General features: G+C 39.9%; 1 protein-coding gene across 3 annotated transcripts in view; it reads left to right on the top strand.

Moving 5' to 3' along the window:
- The window catches only part of LOC112112821 (cyclin-dependent kinase 8), a 178,661-nt gene that overhangs the window by 76,390 nt on the left and 83,884 nt on the right, over positions 1–18,387 (top strand). For 2 of the 3 annotated variants that reach the window (XM_024208878.2, XM_024208879.2), the window contains exons 3-4: positions 13,071–13,181; positions 15,800–15,940. In XM_024208878.2, coding sequence (XP_024064646.1) covers positions 13,071–13,181; positions 15,800–15,940 — 252 coding nt within the window. Of the gene's footprint in view, positions 1–13,070; positions 13,182–15,799; positions 15,941–18,387 lie in introns of those variants that run through there. The other variant, XM_024208880.2, reaches the window with a different exon arrangement.

Below are 18,387 nucleotides of genomic sequence, written 5' to 3' on the forward strand. Positions count from 1 at the left end.
TATAAAAATCTGGGGGGCCATAAACATAATCATAATAAATTGGGGCAGCGGTTCTCAAAGTACGGGGCACGCCTCCCAAGGGAGATGCGGGAATGTGTAAAGGGAGGCTGTGGCACTCTGTGCCTGAAAGCAGCACCCTAGAACCCCCATATTCACCACTGTCATATAATTATATTATTTGTACAATGTATGCCTTCTGAGGTATCATTTTAAAAGTCTTGATCTGTTGAACATTATTATCCTGTTGGATTGTATGTGCTAGCATTGTGTTTGAAGTTATGAAGTTTTGCTATATATGTATTACTGAACTAAGTTGGAAACACCCACAACCACCCTTTCAGGTACAACAGTGGAGGAGCCAGATGTGCTAACAGCCCGTTAAAGGGAATACACACTCACAAGGACTGTCGCAGGAACCGTATGCAATGGAGACTTCTCAGAAATAGCACGTAGACAATGGAGACTGATTGAGCCAGGAAACAAGCATAGATGTTTCCAGCAAGCTGAAAGAAGCTATAAAAGGGGGAAGTGACATCATCATTTGGCCTCACTCCCCCCCACAACTCAGCACCTGGACACACATCTGGAGGAGAGATTTTGAACAGGGGAGGTGGTCCCAGGCTGGAAAGGAGAGTCCCAACTTGTGTATTAAGGAACTGCTTGATTTAAATTCAGTCTAGTTTATAGAACTAAGACTGCAGATTTATTTTATTTCTTAAGTAAACAACTTTGAGCTGTACGCTTATTACTTATAATCACTTAAAATCTATCTTTCTGTAGTCAATAAATCTGTTTTATATTTTACCTTTAACAGGGTGTTTTGGTTGTAGTGCTTGGGAAATCTGCTTATTGTACAAAAGCTGATGCATGTGCTCTCCACATTGAGGGGAGGGGCAGACTGGATAATAAACTTACACTGGTCAGACTTCTGACCAGAGCAGGACAGTACAGTCCTGGGGTCCTAGGCTGGAGAGTTGGGGGAATTGGTTGGAACCTCTCTATTGTTAGTTCATAAGTGGCTAGGAGAAGCATTCATGTAACTCAGCTGTGTGTGTCCCTGCCTGTGGGTGGCTGTGTAAGTGCAGTACCTGGAGAGGCTTGCAGCTTGTCACAGCATCACTGTGTGAGAGGGAACCCAGGTTGATATGCCAGAGGGTTCAGCAGTACCCCAGTTCCAGGTTGCAACCCAGGGAACCTGTCACAGAGGCGTGAGCGCTGTGTGGGGGGGGGTGGTGGTTGTTTTTTTTTTTTTTTTTTTTTTTTTAAATAAGCTTTGGCTGTCAGCCCTGGGCAGCTGAGGCTCATGCAGAAGGGCTATGCAAACCCGGGGTTAGAGATTAAAGGGGAGAGCTGGAGCCCAAGCTGCCCTGTTCTGAGAGCCAGAGCCTGCCCTGCTCTGACAGCGAGAGCCCAGGATGAGAGCTTAAGCCACAGCCTGTCCCGATCTACAGCAGGAGCCGCAGGCGCTGCAAAGCTCTTCACTAGCAACTGTGACAGGTCAGACCTCATTGCGTGGTTCCCCTGCCCAAGAAATTAAAAATATTAGCAGCAGCGCGCAACAAGTGACAAACCGTTTATATGAGAAATGGATTGTTTTTGTGACAAATGGAGAAAAGCGAATAACACAAGCTGAAGCCGAAAATATGATGAAGCTTATTTCAAACTGCGCTTTACATGGAGCGGGTCAGGCTATGCACCAAGGTCTCAATGTGTTGTGTGTGGCGAAGTACTAGCAAACGACAATATGAGGCTCTGCAAGCTACACTGGCATCTCGAAATAACTACTTTAGTATCTAAACCCATAGTTTTTTTTTTTTTTTTTTTTTTTTTTTTTTTCAGAGGAAGGTCAATGAGTTAACAGGACAAAAGAAAGTTGTTGAAGTATACAGCACTGTTAACATGAAGGCTACTTAGGCTTCTTACCATGTGGCTTTGCGCATTGCCAAAGCTGGTAAGCTGCACAACATATGTGAGAAACTACTACTTCCAGCTGCAAAGGATATGTTTGCGGTGATGAATGGAGAGAAATCAGCATCACAGCTAGATGTGATCCCACTTTCTAATGACACAGTTTCACGCCACATTGCAGAGATGGTCACTGATATAAAAGAGCAGCTCCTAGAAAGTGTTTGTCAGAGCCCATATTAAATTCAGATAGATGAGTCTACCGATATATCAAATGCTGCACAGCTACTGGTATATATTTGTTTTGCTACAGCAACAGAATTAAGAGGAATTTCTGTTTTGCCATCGACTTCCAACAGGAGGAACTGGTGAAGAGCTTTTTAAACTATTAAATAATTTTGTCCAATGTCCCCAATCAAGGCCTGTGTCTTGTTTTGGAATTTGTAGCGATGGAGCACAGTCTATGACAGGACAGGGTTGTGAGAAGGGTACAAAAAGTGGCCCCTACAGCAACCTGGAATCATGGCATTATCCACAGACAGGCAATGGCTGCTAAGAAGATGCCAGAGGAACTCAGCAATGTTCTTTCAGATGCAGTAAAAATTATAAACTTTATAAAGTTGCACCCGGTTAATTCAAGGGTTTTTGCCATTTTCTGCAAAGTGTCGGGGGGCATACTTCATACAGTTACATGCAAACGTTTGTTGGCTGTCCTGGGGCATGGTGCTGACAAGATTATGTGAAGTGCGTGAGGAAGTCCATATTTTTCTTGCCAATAGTAACTCATACAGCATTTCAGTGACACTCTCAGATATCCTTGTCATATCTGGCAGATCTATTTGAGCGAATGAATTCCTTGAATGTGTCACTTGAGGGACGAGATACAAATGTTTTCATTGATAATGGTCGGATAGCTGCATTCACTAACAAACTTGAATTGTGGTCTTCACATGTGCAGCAGGGATCTGTTTCCATATTTTCAACAGTAGAGAGTGTTATGCAACAGTGCGGTGATCTGTCAGTTGACAGTATCCAGGATGTAATTGTTGAGCACTTAGGCGAGCTGCAGGAACAGTTTTGTGAATACTTTCCTGAAGTGGGCAAAGACAAATGTAATCAATGGGATCAGGAACCCATTCGGCTTTAAGCCGAACACAACAAATATGCTGTCTTCAAAAGAAGAGGAAAGCCTTATGGACCTGTCAAGCGACAAGGAACTGCAGCACAAATTTTCACAAATGCCAGTTGCAGACTTTCGGTTATCAGTGGGATCCGAGTTTCATGTGTTAACACACCAGGCTCTTACAGCCCTCTCCTTTTTAATCCACCTACCTGTGTGAATGAGCCTTCTCAGCATTAACCACAATTAAAACAAAGTATCTCTCCCAGCTTGCTGTTGAAGATGACTTACATCTCTTCCTTTCTACACTGCAATTCCGAATTCCGCTACTTTGGACAGTGAGGAAATAAACACACCCCTCTCACTGACAAGATAGGATAGATGGCTATTGTACTGAATATATCATTGTTTAGTGTCATGTTTTCTAAAATGTTTGTGGAGTTTTATTTTAGCTGCTTCCATTTGTACATTCATTTTTTGCAACATATAGGATTTTTGTTTGTTATATTGTGTTAGTAAACTATGGGGAGGTGCAGTAATTTTTTTCATAGCTCAGGGAGGCTCACTATGACAAAGTTTGAGAACTCCTGCTTTGAGGCATATTCTCTGTACTGTTGCATTCAGTAGAGTAGCTGTGGGGAGTGGGGCAGTGGCCGCTCCCCCACTGAGCATCTTGGCAACTTTTTAATTATTACTCACCCGGCGGCGCTCCGGATCTTTAGCAGCACTTCGGCGGCGGGCCCTCACTCCCTCTGGGTGTCTTCGGCAGCACTGAAGGAAATGCCGCCGAAGACGCGCGGCGCGAGTGAGGGTCCCGCCGCCGAAGACCCGGAACGCCGCCGGGTGAGTAAAAGCACCGCCCCATCAGTAAAAGCACCGCAGCAGGTGGCGCCTTTTTTTTTTTTTTACGATGCTCCCCCTGTTCCCTCCACCTGGCTACGCCACTGGTTGCACTCCCTTTGTTTCACTTGAGCAGCACATAAGAAGCAGAAACCACAGACCCAGAGCAAGACTGACTAATCAAGAGATGATGTATCTGGCTCCTATGCATCCCTCCCCATAGCTTCACATGGGGTGAGGAGGGAATTGGCTTGGAGCATGATGAACACTGGTTGTCTTCGTTGGTGTATGGTTCCTTGGGGGCCATAGCCAGCTCCTGTGAGCAAGACTGCTCTTACTGGGTAGGGACTGGAATAAGAAATCAGGGAGCCATAACTGGTTGACTTCTTCTCATTTTCCACTCTGTTGGGCTGCCCTAGCTGGAGGGGAGATGTCCTTTGCTAGGCACTCTCCTAGGCTGAGACAGAGCCAACTGAGAACCTATCCTCCTCTCCTTAGGGCTTCCACAGCCTGCCAGAGAGAATAAGCAATGGAGTTTCTACTTCGCTTCCTTCCATGTGGTGTAGCAGGCAGCAGTAGGGGAGCTGCTGCAGTGCTATTCAGAGCACTCCAGTCCATGTTAGAGTTGACTGCAAAAGATAGTGGGAAGCAGCTGGGAAGGCGATGCCTCCTACCTTCATAACAATGGGCTGATTCAAACACTTCTGTTTAAAAATTGCGGTGTTGACTCGTTTTCAGTTTGTGACCAAGTATACATTTTCTTAGCAGTCATGCCTAAGGACCACAAAACATAGGCATGGGCATAGACAACTTTTTTTTATTTGGTGGGGACTAGAGTTGGAGGAAAAAAGAAGGCATCTGAAGCCAGGCATGCTATCTTGTTTGTTGTCTTTCCTCTTCAGAGTTTCTGGATGAAGTAGAAACCCAAGGCGGATACATAAGCAAATCATAAAAGCAATTGTTTTCTAGTGTAATCAACAAATCAGGTGTTGCCTTTCTTCATCTTGCCACAATAGAGTGTTCTACAAAGAACTCAGTGACTTTAAGCCATTACCTGCAACAGGAATTAAATGTCAGTTGCCTGATACCGTTAGCATTTCTGTGTCACCTGATCAACCGTTACTTTAGTCTTTCCCTGTGTGTAACTTTGTGGAATAAGGCTGTTTTTTCTGCTTATCCAGTTTTGATGATTTTCAGTGGCTGTTATTCTGAAGCTAGTGACAGCATACTTGTTTCTACCATTGTACAGCTTTTAGGCACAAACTACTTTTGACTAAGTACTGTGGCAGAGCTCCTACCTTGTCCTTGTGGGTCCCGTGCTTCTAGGCAGTATATGTTAGCCTCAGTGGCTCACTGCGGCCCTCCACGTAGCCCTTCTCTCTCTAGGGCCAGGGTTACAGTCTACTGAGCCCTTTTCATCATAAGCCAGCAAGGAGGTTGGTGAGAGAACTCCCAATGTCTGTTGTCCCTAGGGGCTTGTTTCAGAACAGTTTAGCCTCCTGTCCTGACAGGGGCCTGACTTCCCCTCCTAGGAGGTGTTCCTGTAGTGGTGGGCTGGGGGGAACCCGGGCCCGCCCTCTACTCTGGGTTCCGGCCCAGGGACCCTAATGGTAGCAGCTGTTGGCAGCCAACCTTTCACTGCCAGAGTTGCTACATTTCCATGGTCCACTTCCCCACAACTCTCCTGCTTCTCCCTTCTTCACCCTTACCTTAGGGCTCCCTTACCAATGACTTGAGGGTGTCTTCATTAACCAGCCCTTCGGCGCACTTCCCCTCCTCTGGCTCCCTGGCTCTCCTCTGCCTGACTGGAGTGAGTCCTTTTATAGTATCAGAGGGGCCTTAATTAGAGTCAGGTGGTCACATTAGCTTAATGGCCTCACCTGACTCTTTGCAGGTTAATTGGAATCAGGTGTTCTCATTAGCCTGGAGCAGTCCCTGCTCTGGTCAGTCAGGGAACAGAAAACTGTTAATCCAGTGGCCAGTATATCTGCCTTCTGCTACTCTGCTGTACCCAACTGGCCTGGGTCTATCACAGTACACAGATGAAGCTTTCAGACCATCTAGATTGTCTTAAATTTTTCTCGTCTTTTTCATATTAAGAGGCAACAAGCTTCTTCATGTCACCACAAAGCAACTGTGTTTTTCGAAAGACCACAAAGAACTTAGCATGTCACCAACATTTTCAGTACTCTTGGAAGAAAAAAGAAAATAGATAGATCCTAATGAAAATAGTATAAATTATCTTGCCAGACAAAGACTTGTATTTGCGAGGCAGTTATACTGAACAAGCTGAAAATATGCCCTTATGTGGCGAGGTTGACTGCAACTTTATTCAGCTGCTTTGTTTGCAGGCAGAATATGATCTTGATATTTCAGGGTATCTGAAAGAGTCAAAACAAATTCACAAGTCCAATTATTCAGAAGGAGGTAATTGAAATCATGGCTCTTAAAATCATGAGTGATATTTCTGAGAAAATTTCTGGAGAGGGAATTATGCTTGAGGAAACAGACTTCTCCAACAAAGAGCAAGTGTTATATTGCAGGCAAAACGTGGATGATAACATGAAAGTTCATGAAGAGTTCATTGAGTTGCACAATATTGCCTGTACATCAGTGGAGGAAATCGTATCAGTAATTAAGATATATTTATTGCATATAAATCTGAGAATCAACAATTGCAGACAATGCTATGATCGTGCTGCTGATGTGGCAGGCTTAGTATCAAATGTAGCAGTGTTTCTCAACCTTTTTGTGCTGGTGACCCCCTTTGGACTTATGACCTCCCTCCTCTCCCCCCCCACACACACTAAGACTGGAAAAAATTGTGACTTCCTACCTTAAATATCATTAAGCAAATTATGAATAATACTGGCCCACCAGCGTTAATAAGCTAATGTTTCAAATCTACACAAATATATTGAGTAATTTCAGTTCCTATACTCTTTTTTTTTTTTTTTTTTTTTTATTTTTATTTTAGCAAAGAGATTTCTTACCCCCCCAAAATATGCTGTCATTTATAGTAACAGGCTTCACACAACCACGTGATTTCACTGCTGCTTCCTGTCTAGACAGTGGTGGTGTTCTTCCCGGCTAGCAAATAGTGTATGCACACTTTTCAGTGAGGTCATCTTGTGCAGTGGATAAATTAACAAGAGCTCAACCAAGTACTTCACTGAATGAATGCGTGAAGACGGTGAAATACAGAAAATACGATTGCAACTGTTTAATGTATGGCTTTACAGCGATTGAAAATAAAGCTCATTGTGTTGTGTATGGTCAACTGCAGAATGCTGATAGCATGAAATCTTCAAAATTAATTCGGCATTTGGAAAGTAAATATTCACAGTTAAAGAACTCAAGAGGCTTGTTCTTTAAGGGAAAATTGAACAGTTTGAATAGCCAGCAAACACTGATGTTGAATATAAGTAATGTCAGTAAGAATGCTCTTGAAGCTTCATATCTTGTGTCACTTCGTATTGCCCAAAGATGTAAGGCACATACAATAACTGAGAATCTCATAATTCCTGTGGCATTAGATATGGTTACAAGTGTGCTTGGCCATGAAGAGGCAAATAAGCTTAAAGCTATTCCTTTATCAAATGATAGAGTTTTGAGGTGTATTAATGAAATGGTTGATGACATTTGTGAGCAGTTGGGAATTTTTTTTTTTTTTTTAAATGCTGTGAATTTTCTGGCTGTTTAGTTTGATGAATCAACAGATATTTCAGGCTCAGGGCAGTTCTTAGCTTTTGTTCAATGTAGTTCATATACTACTGCTGAGGAAAATATGCTCTTCTGTAAAGTGCTGCCTAGCCACACAACTGGTGAATGTCTATTTAACATGTTTGAAGCTACCGAATATTTTGAAATTGATTGGGGACAAATCTGTTGCTATATGCAGTGACAGTGCCAATGCAATGGACTGGTAAGAACAATGGGCTTGTTGGAAGATTAAAAACAATTATGCCACATGCAATTTGGACCCGTTGCTTTTTACATCAGCAAGCACTTGTTGCCAAAGGAGGAATGCCTTCTGAGTTGCATCAGGTGTGTGAGGTGTCTGTAAAAGTTGTGAATTTCATAAAGTCAGCCTCTATCAGCTCACTTGTTTGCAGCTTTATGATATTAAATGGGCACACGTCATAAAAGTCTTCCCTTGTATGTTGAAGTGAGGTGGCTCTGACGGGGAAAAGTGTTAGGCAGCCTTTTGAATTGCAAGCTGAAGTACTTGTGTTTCTACAGGATCAGGGTTCTTCTTTGCTAAATTGTTCAGCGACCCATCATGACTTCTTCAGTTGGATTACTTAGCCAGACGTCTTCAGTCATCTGAATGAGCTGAATATGAGTTTTTAAGGATGACACAAAAACATAATTGTGTTGGGAGACAAAGTGAGAGCCTTTGGAAAGAAGCTTGGAGCCTGGTCTGTTCAGCTTCAGAGTGGAAACTTTGAGTCATTTCCACTGAGTTGCAAGTTTATGAAATTGCCGATGCCGAGTGTGAAACAATTAAACATTATGATTGAACATATTCTTGAACTTAAAAAGCAGCGGCAGGATTACTTCCCACCTGACAACGAACTTGGCAGGAGGTGGATAATTAATCTGCTCAACAAAAGAGTAGTTGAGTCTGCCGAATTTACAGGAAAACTACAAGATAAACTTATTGAGCTTTTATCTGATAAAACACTTCAGTGTTGGTTTTCTTCAGAAGACATGTGCATGTTTTGGATGGCACAGAAGCATGAGTATCCCGAACTTGTAACCGAAGCTTTGAAAGTTTTTAATCCCATTCACAACGTCCTATTTATCTGAATTGGGATTCACATTGATGGTTGCGATTAAAAACAAAGCAATGAAATAAATTATCTGTGGAGAAACACCTGCTGCTGAGTGTTTATTCAGTTCAACCCAAAGTAAAAAAAAAAAAAATTAGTTGGTACAAAATGAGCACAAGTGCCTGATTGAAGGACTGTGTAAAACTTGCAATTTGTAAAAAGTGAATTTACAGTTTTTTCTGTGTAAAAATGAACTTTGATCTGGCACACACAGTTTTTTTTTCTTACCTTCGATTATGACACCCCCCCCCCACCTGTCCCTCAAACCCCCTTCCCTTTCCCAGGGATTATGTCTCCCAGGTTGAGAAACACTGATATGTAGCAACAGATTGCAGCAGGAGGAACCATGAGCTATATTTACTTATTGCTATAGGCATGCCTTGAAGTTGGTATGCCCAGGATGTGTTAAAAATAATACTAACCTAAGAGATACTGGTGCAACTGTTTATAAAATCACAGAATTAATTAAAACCTCACCCAGATGAGATGCTGTGTTTCGGGACATTAAACATGAAGTGTTAAGTACATTAACAGGCATCTGTGTCCTCTGTCCAACAAGATGGAATCTGTGCAGTAGCATTGGATTCAGTTTCTGAGAACTACCTTGCACTGTTTGCAGCTTGGGAGGCTACAAAGGATGCAATGAATCCTTAAAGGAGAGTACAAATTGGTGGCATTGCACCTAAAATGGAAAAGTTTTTAATGTCCTCGTTATTGTGCTAAGCTGAAAAATCCTAAATATGATAGACAATCTGTTCAGCCTCTGCAGGGTCAGACATTTCAGCAACAGAAGGTGAATTTCTTATGAAAATGATGTTCACTTCAGTCCATCCGATCAGATGAAAGCCGCCACTTATTCTGGGAGAAGAGTTTAAAGATAGTTGACATGCCTGAGCTTCCAAGAAAGAGAAGTTCTCAAGGAAATATAAATAGGGACAGGTGACCTCAGCTATCCAAATACAGCAAATGTATTTTTTAGAAGAACATCTGCTTTACCGTAATTGACTTTACAGTGTCCAGCATTCAATCAAGATTTGAACAGAGACTACAAAATTATTCAGCCTTGAAACTCTCTGCTCGAAACATGAAAAACACAGGTGCAAGATGTGGTTGTTTGGTTCTGATTTCAAGTAGGATCAGCTGATTACTCAGATTTATCTATTGCAAACCAACTGTCAGCTTACAGAAAGATAGTTTGAAGTCAGTTCAAAAATATGTTTGCTCAGCCAGACTGAATGTCAGCTGTTTTCCAAAGTGATGAAGTTGATAACAATATTTTGATGGTATTGGCAGCCAATGCTATATGTGAGTGTAGTTTCAGCGCTCATCATTTTAAAACATGGTTTCGATCCATAATGGGACAATCACGTTTCAACTGGCATATGATTTTATATGTACAGAAGAACATAACTCACTCACAGCTTACAGGTGTTGCCAAAGAGGTAATTTAATGAAAACTAGGGTGAAGGTTGTTATCTGAAACTGTCAACTTTGTAAATACATTTTTTTTAAATTGTTTTAAAAATAAGGCTTTAGATGATTAGTTTTGTGCCCGAACTGAATTTGTCCACCTTTAATAAAGATAAATGAACTTTTTGTTTCAAACTCACTGTTTCCATTATTTATTAATGCAAACTCTGCATATTTTGGGGGGGTCGGGAGGAAGCTATAGCTCCCCTCCCACCGCACTCATTATCTATTCCTATGGTTCTTCTAGAGTAAGTCTGTGGGTAGCTGGGTTGGTTAGTATGTTTGTTTTTGTCAAAGCAAGCAGAGTTTTTAACGTCAAGTGGGATTTTTTTAAAGAGACTTAAAAATCATGAGACTTTAAAATAAAAAAGACCCAGAATGTTTGGGGAGGGTTTGGTCTTCTGGTTCGAGTGTTTAGTTTTCACGTTTTTAGCTCTCTTCCCCCTCTCTCCCCCCCCCCCCCCCATCATTAGGGCTAGAAATTTCCTCTTCTAAAAAATGAAAGCTGAGATTCTCATAATTACCCAACTCCAGGAACTGGGGCTTTAGGAAATATACCGAATACTATAAGGCTTGCAATAAAATCATTAGAGTTGGCAATATTGAATAATCTTTCTTTATATATTGGCTTTTCTGTTGCAAGCTTCCTTGTAGAACACTTTCAAATAATAAAGCAGCGCTTTGTTTTCATCATATCTTTGCATTTTGGTCTCCACTTTTAGTGTTGTGGAGCTGAATATTTGGTTCATAAGAATACACAACTTTATTAAAGTATATTTACATAAAACCAAACTTGGAATGGAAAATCTGATATGAAACTCAGAAAATTTGTGGATTGAGAACCTGCTTCCGTTTTTGTCATATTTGCACTATGTTCTTAAAATCAACTTTCAGCTTTAAAAAAAAAAATCATACCAGTGTTTTTGGATTGAGCAATAAGTGATAATTTGCAAGGTGGTTTGAAAATTTCTTTTACTTTATGAAGCATCTGTTATCAGACCATGTGTGTAGAATGTTCTTTTTTTTTATTTTTTAAGATAGTACACAAATGTATTCAAATATCCATTCTTCTATCACCATTTCAGTCAGAGCTAGAATTGTCATTGTACTTGATTAATAAAGGACTGATAAAGTGGAATGGAGCTGGCTGGCGTAAGCTATAATTTTCCCTTTGTTAGTTCAGCAGTATATTTCCAGTTACATCAGAATCTTTCCTTTGAACTCCCACTTGCAGGGAAAACAGTTTATTAGAAGCAGGTTTAATTTTAGAAATAGAAAATGGTAATCTGTTTATTTCTTCAACATTTTATATTCAAATACTATTTTCATTATCTGTGCTTATGTTGGCTAAACTAGCCAGATGCTGGTTTTTTTTTTTTTTTAAGTGTTATTTTTTTTGGCAGACTTAATGTATTATCTTGTAATGAGACCTCTTAAATACACGTTGAAAATGAAATCTAAAGTTAGCCATGGCTTGTCTGAATAAACGTTCCATTTGCAGCCCACAAGTTGGCAAAATATCCATCTGTTCTACTTTCTTAATAAGTAGGGATGCAATTTGGTCACGGATTCCATGACTTTGCTGGACCTCTGTGCCTTCAGCTTCAGCTGTCAGCAGCGGGGGCAGAGCCAGGGCTGTGTCTTCCTCCCTCCCTCCCCCGCCCCGGTGGCTGCAGCCAGAGCCAGGGCTGTGTGCCCATTGCTTTGGCCGGAATCGGGGCTGCGCCAGGGGCTGAAGCCAGTGCTGTGCCCCCCTCCATGGTGGTGGCCTGTCCATGACTTTTACTAAAAATAACCATGACAAAATCTTAACCTTAATAATAAGCAACACTTCTTAAAGAAACATTGGAGCAAAATATTTTAAAGTAACATCTTTACAAACCATATGATTTTTGAATATGCCTTATTTGCAGAGTTGTTGACGTGAACAATAGAACCCCAACAGGCTTGTTCTGCCTACTGTCCTGGTCCTGTAGACTTAGGTCTCATACTTTTTTCACCTAAACTCATCAGGTAGTTGCTTACTCCTTCCAGTTGTATGTTATTGACAACCTCTAAAGGAGTCCCATCCTTAAATGACTGTAAGGCTTTGTCTACACTGGAAACTGAATTAGCTTAGCACTTTCCAGGAGGGAGGAGCAGGGAGCCACATGCTCAGGGGAGGAGGTGGAGAAGAGACGGGGCAGGGGCGGGGCCTCATGGAAGGGGTGGAGTGGGGGCAGGGCTGGGGGCAGCGAGGGGGGGTGTCAGTGATGCGGCCCTCAGGCCAATGCACTAGTCCTCATGTGGCTCTCTTGGTCATTTGAGTTTGAGACCCCTGAGCTACACTGTGTACCTTTTAGCGGCACAGCCGTGTTGCTAAAAGGTACATCGTGTAGACAAAGCCTTAGAGTAGTTATCAGGATGTAGGGCTTTGAGGTGGTTACGAGCTGGTGAGGAAGGAATTGGGGAATCACAAAGGCTTTTATCAAGTATGGGAACTGATGAGGAGGGAAAATTTGATATGAAAACTCGCAGTTCACATATATTTGTAGAGAACTGTGCTGATCCTATGAAAAAAGTTATAAAATTTTAATTAAGTAACTTCACTGTTTAATTGAGATAAGTGCTCAAAAAATGTATACTTAGGATATAGATGGCCCTATTTTAAGGGAGATGTGTGACCCAGTTTAAATCTATTTTCAAGTTCACAACTAATTCCTTCAGTAGAAAAAACAAATAAAATGAAACACATGCTGTTTTTCTGTGGATTAAAGGCCTCAAAGATTAATTTTTTTTAAAAAATAGGCTTCTTTACAAGGTCTTAAATTACAAACATATTATTTGGCCAATCCCACCCCACCCTATTGCAGTCTCTGGTGGCATAAATGTTTCTGTAATGGATTTTCTTTGTTTTGCAGCTGCTGCGAGAGCTCAAGCATCCAAACGTCATTTCTTTGCAAAAGGTGTTTTTGTCTCATGCTGACAGGAAAGTGTGGCTTCTCTTTGACTATGCTGAACATGACCTCTGGGTAAGATGAATTGCTTGTAGATAATGGGTTTTGGCTTTCAGTCAGGAACAGATAAACTGATAAATGATAAGTGTACCACAACTGAAAAACAATGTGTGTGGGGGAAAAGATGTCTCATACTTATATTGTGTTTGCTACATTGTTAATCTTTATCTTCAGAAATAGTATTTAGACCTGCATTCTGCAGTGATATTTACAAAATTAATTACTGTAATATTTGTTCAGCTATAGTGTATACCTTTCTAATCATTTTATTAATAAGAGCTTTTGTGTATTAGTTGGATTGCTGTAATTTTTGTCTGAAAATACCATTTGACATCCTTTGGAATGTAAGGAAAGACTCCGGGACACACAGCATGTATCTCAAACTGAGATCAGTGGTGAAGTGCACTGGAACATGCCTCATGCTAACTTACACTATATCTGACCTGTGAATAAACCAAATAGGCTCAATCAAAATGTACAGACATAAAAAGTTCATTGACTTATTTCAGAGTTGGGGTCTTCCCGCTGATCTCATGTTCTCCCTCTACAGCTTCATCTTTTGTAAAATAACTAGCCTTTTTAGTTGTGAATTAGTTTTTTAAAAAAAATATAAATGTACTGCATCCAGAGAAAATAAAATAGTAATGCCAACAGAAGTGCCAGGCTCCCCTGTTAATTTCTTGTCATTAACTGGAAAATTTAGCTGTAATGTTGGTAAACAAGTACCCAAACCACCATCATTCAGCTTGATTTCACTGGAGTTTAATTTAAAGGGACACAATCTATTTTGTTTTGGATTCTGAGCATAGCTGTCAAATCCTTTGACCTCCTGTGACAATAATAATAATAAAAGAAAGTGTTACGAGGTTTCAAAAAGAGGGACACAATGGAAATATCAAAGTTTGATGTGAGATGGGATTTACTTATGTACATACATATATATTTCTATAACCCCTTTCATGATTTAGCATTTCTGCTGTCTGTAACTTATAATAATGGACAGTGAGATAAGAACAGGTATCTCTTGGATGGAAATAACACATTTTAGATTCAAATTTATGTGCCTTATAATTAGGTATAGTTTAGTAGGATATGACTAAGGACTAGTGCAAAGAGAAACCATCTTCAACTATAATTTGACACAGGTGTTCTCTTCCAGTTTAGTACTTGTTATATTGCTGGTACTAAAATTTAAAACTTTTAGGCTTACCTTTTACACTGGTATAAAAGTGGCTGTAATCATGGTATTTATCTTGCAGACTGCTAAGTTCTGGAATGTAGAGAGCACAAGGCTAACGTGGCCCCTTTTTCATGTTTTGCCCATGTTCATGAAACGATAAAGTACAGATGTTTAGGAACACTTGAGTAATGTTTTATTATTATTTTGAAGATAGAAAAGGTGGGCATTTAAAAAAAAAACAACAAAGTTCTGAATTAGCTCAGAACATTGTGATGGACAGTTATACCTAGGAGACAGTGACCCAAATATCAGCAGCACATGAGCAACACCCAGCTTGAGGTCTCTTGCATTTTATGTAAACACCTGAATTCCGTAGCTGTTTTGTCTTCTGAATGATGACAGTACCTGCATGAAAACAGTCTGACTGTGTTATGGTAGTGCCTGAAGGAGACTCCGACATGGATCAGGCTCTACCATGCTAGGCACTATACAAACACATAACAATCCCCTGACCCCAAGGAACTTGTAGAAAGGAGGAAATACTTGAAGTGATAGCTAACACCATGACACAGCCTCTTCTGTTGAAGGTGGTGGCATCGGACCTTTAGGCATCACAGTTTACAGTCTAGAAGTCCTCTTGGACTTCATTGGTTCTGGGTATGCAAATAATCATAGCCATAATAAACACTTTCTACCTATGACTTACCAGATGATTATTAACTTTGGATGGATGGATTGTGAACCTGACAATGTTCATGGTTTCTTCCAACAATTACTATTAATTTTAGGGTTTGCTTTTTCAGAAGGGTGGAAGCAAACAGCTGCACACACATGCATGTGCATTTCCTGGTCAAACTACTGTAAAAGAGAGTTTTTAAAATTCCAAAGGAAAAAGTTTGATGCAAATATTCCCTTGCAGTGATTGCAACCCAAATATTGCATTGTGCTAGTGCAAGAGAACCTGAAAGTGATATGGACTATAAACTGACTGATTTATTATTATTGTGCTGAGATGCAAAAAATAAACGGCATGTCTAATGAGAATAGATTAAGAGTTGTATTCTTTTCGTTTTAATAAGCTACCATGTTAATGAGGGATTGAGGAAATTGTTTTGAAAACTGACTTGTAAACTGGTGGTAACCTTAAAAAAAATTTTTTTTTTGATTGTGGTAATTTATATAAAAAACTTCCTTGGGATGATGTCTTTCATTTTAATTTCCTTTAGTTTTTACCTGTAAATGAGTGTTTTGTATCATAATACTTTAGATGCTATTATTCTTGTAATAACTTTTAAATTACATGGTTTTAAAAATGTATAGCAATAAAAAAAGATTAAAAAAGCAACTGGCAAGCCTACATAAGGAATCACTGGAGATTTCTCTTTTTTGTAAAACATTATAGATCAAAACATTACATTTTTTTCTTGTTACTATTGATATTTTTCTCTTCCAGCACATAATCAAGTTTCACAGAGCTTCTAAAGCAAACAAGAAACCAGTTCAGTTACCTCGGGGAATGGTGAAGTCACTATTGTATCAGATCCTAGATGGTATTCACTACCTGCATGCTAACTGGGTGTTACACAGGGATTTGGTAAGTTGACCTGCAGTGGGGATTAACACGGGGTAGAAGATTTGAGAGCAAAGATTATTGTCTTTACCAGTAGTCATTAGCAAATAGACCTTTATGTGCTAAGAACGTAAACATATGTGTAAAGCCTGCTACTATTTGACACGCATTTGATGATTCCATTCTTATAAAAATGACGCATGTCTGATTGGTTTTTATTTTGTTAAGTCATTAGAAGTTGCATGTGTATGTAATTGGGGGTGGATATTTGGCTGTCAGCAACTTTTAAAGTAAAAAGGCATGCACACAATTTTTTTTTTAATTGTCTGTTAAAAATGTCAGAGGAGATACTAATATATATACTTTAATACACTGAAATAAAAACATGAGAGGTCATTCAGAAGCTACCAACGTTATTGCTCTGTAGATTTCTTTGAAGGCCTTTTGCGAATAGCCCTTGTTTATTATAAATACATTACAAGCAAAACTTTGACTGCCTGAGCAAGTGTTTATTAAAAATCCAAGTAAATTGCAGTTAACATGTAAACTTGATAAACACTTTTTCCAATTTACTATATATTTAGTTGCCTCTGGAACATATGCTCATGACTTTTTGCATAGAATAATAATAGATGGTGTGTCTGACTGTTCCATCTTCAGAGTTAAATCCTAGATTGCCCTTTCTTACTGCACAATTATCTGTAGCTTTTATTCTTTTCTTCTAAAAGCCAGTAAATATAATGAGGTTTTTAATAGCACATTCTTTTCAAACTATCTCTGAACATAATGCTGTAAATGATAATTTAGCTCCTAATCACTGAAATTTCAGTAATGCATATAAGTAGCATATATAGCTTCTGATGTAGAGCTAGTTTGACCCTTCACATGCGCATGCCTGCAGTGCTAGTGTTGATTTATACTTAATGCATTAAAGCCCATATTAGCTACTGCAGTGTCAGTTTTTAGGCCTTTCATCTAGCTTTAATGATCCTCCTTGAAATGTAGTTAATGATGGTTATTTTATCTTTCATGTTCATGCCTAGCAAATGTTAAAATAGTGCCCATAGTACTGTGTAAATGGATGAAACAGTTTTATCCTCTCTGTAAAATTGAATTTTCAGAGAACTGAAAATGTAAGGAAACTTTGTTCATGAAAGTAAATAATTGTACTGCGTGGATATTACTTATAATTCTCTGCCAGTGTTATAAACTTAAAAAAAGAAGCCTCAACCACTCAAAGGAAAAGATTTCTTTGTAAAATTTGTGGTTAATATTTTTTCATTACTTTTTTATGAGCTAGAAGAGTTAACTTCAAAAGTATGTAGAAATACATAGGACATACATTCTTGTAATTGTTTAGAAACATCTTGTTTCAAACCAAAATACGCTGTTGGGTTGTTTTTTTTGCAACTTTATGCCTGCTCCTTTATCTTTCAGTATATTTGTTAGAGTGGTAAAGAAAGCAAGAGAACTGTCCTCAAGAAGCTAAATGTTGCTACTGTTTGACTTCCTACAGTTTCAGAAAATTTATGAACACCTTTAAAAAAAAAAAAACGTGATCTAATCAGAGTGCAAAAATTAATCATACATTGTGAACTGGATGGCTCGGGAGATGGGTAATTTATGACAGAGCCTTTCACATCTAGGTCTGTGGTTTGAATATGATCTTAAGTTGGTAGTTGCCAAAAGTTATTGCCAAAATCATGGCTACTTGGTGACCTATGTGAAATGAGTTGGTGGGTCTCAGTCCAGCATGCAGGTTTTCCCAGTGCAAAAACCACCATTGCAACTGGCAGCCGCCTTTTAGTAGTTTGAGCAAAGAGCCAAGAATCGGCATGGAGACTGAGTTGCCTTTTCATCCCAAGAAGCTGTCCTTGCAGAACACTGATGAGGTTTGTTGGCCAGAAAGTTGTTATTTAATATGTTTATTACAGTGGTACCTAAGGACCTAACGAGTCTTGGGTGATATTGTGCTAGGCACTATACAGATAAAGAGTAGTAGACAGTCCCTGCTGAGCTGAGAAGCTTGTAATCTAGACAGAGACCAGGTGAGGGAAGGGATATAGCACACAAGCAGAGTGAACAATGTGGTGGCAGCAAATGTCATATTAGGGGCCACAATTTTTGTGTGTGGGGATTTAGTTCAGAGGGTATAAGTTAAATGAAAATAAAAAGGGAGGGGAATGGGATTGAGGGGGACAATACAGGGAGAAGAGGGTAAGAGGAGAGGGTGTGGAATGAAGCTGAGGTGAAGAGACTGTGAGGGAATGGGAGCAGCAGCGGGATAGTTGGAGCAAACAGCTGATCAGCACAGGGCACAGAATGTTCAGTTAAAATTGTAGAAAGTTGTTCACGTGCCTAAAGGACCAAAGGCCCCTGCTTTGACTGCATCTGTCCCTGCTGGCTGTAGTCTCTGCCTGGCTCCTCTCTGCAGTTTTCTCCCAAGCTCACTTGATGGGGAAAGGGAAAGT

Source organism: Terrapene carolina, unplaced genomic scaffold, assembly GCF_002925995.2.
Source record: "Terrapene carolina triunguis isolate 2854851 unplaced genomic scaffold, T_m_triunguis-2.0 Scaffold139, whole genome shotgun sequence".
Classification (NCBI taxonomy): domain Eukaryota; kingdom Metazoa; phylum Chordata; order Testudines; family Emydidae; genus Terrapene; species Terrapene triunguis.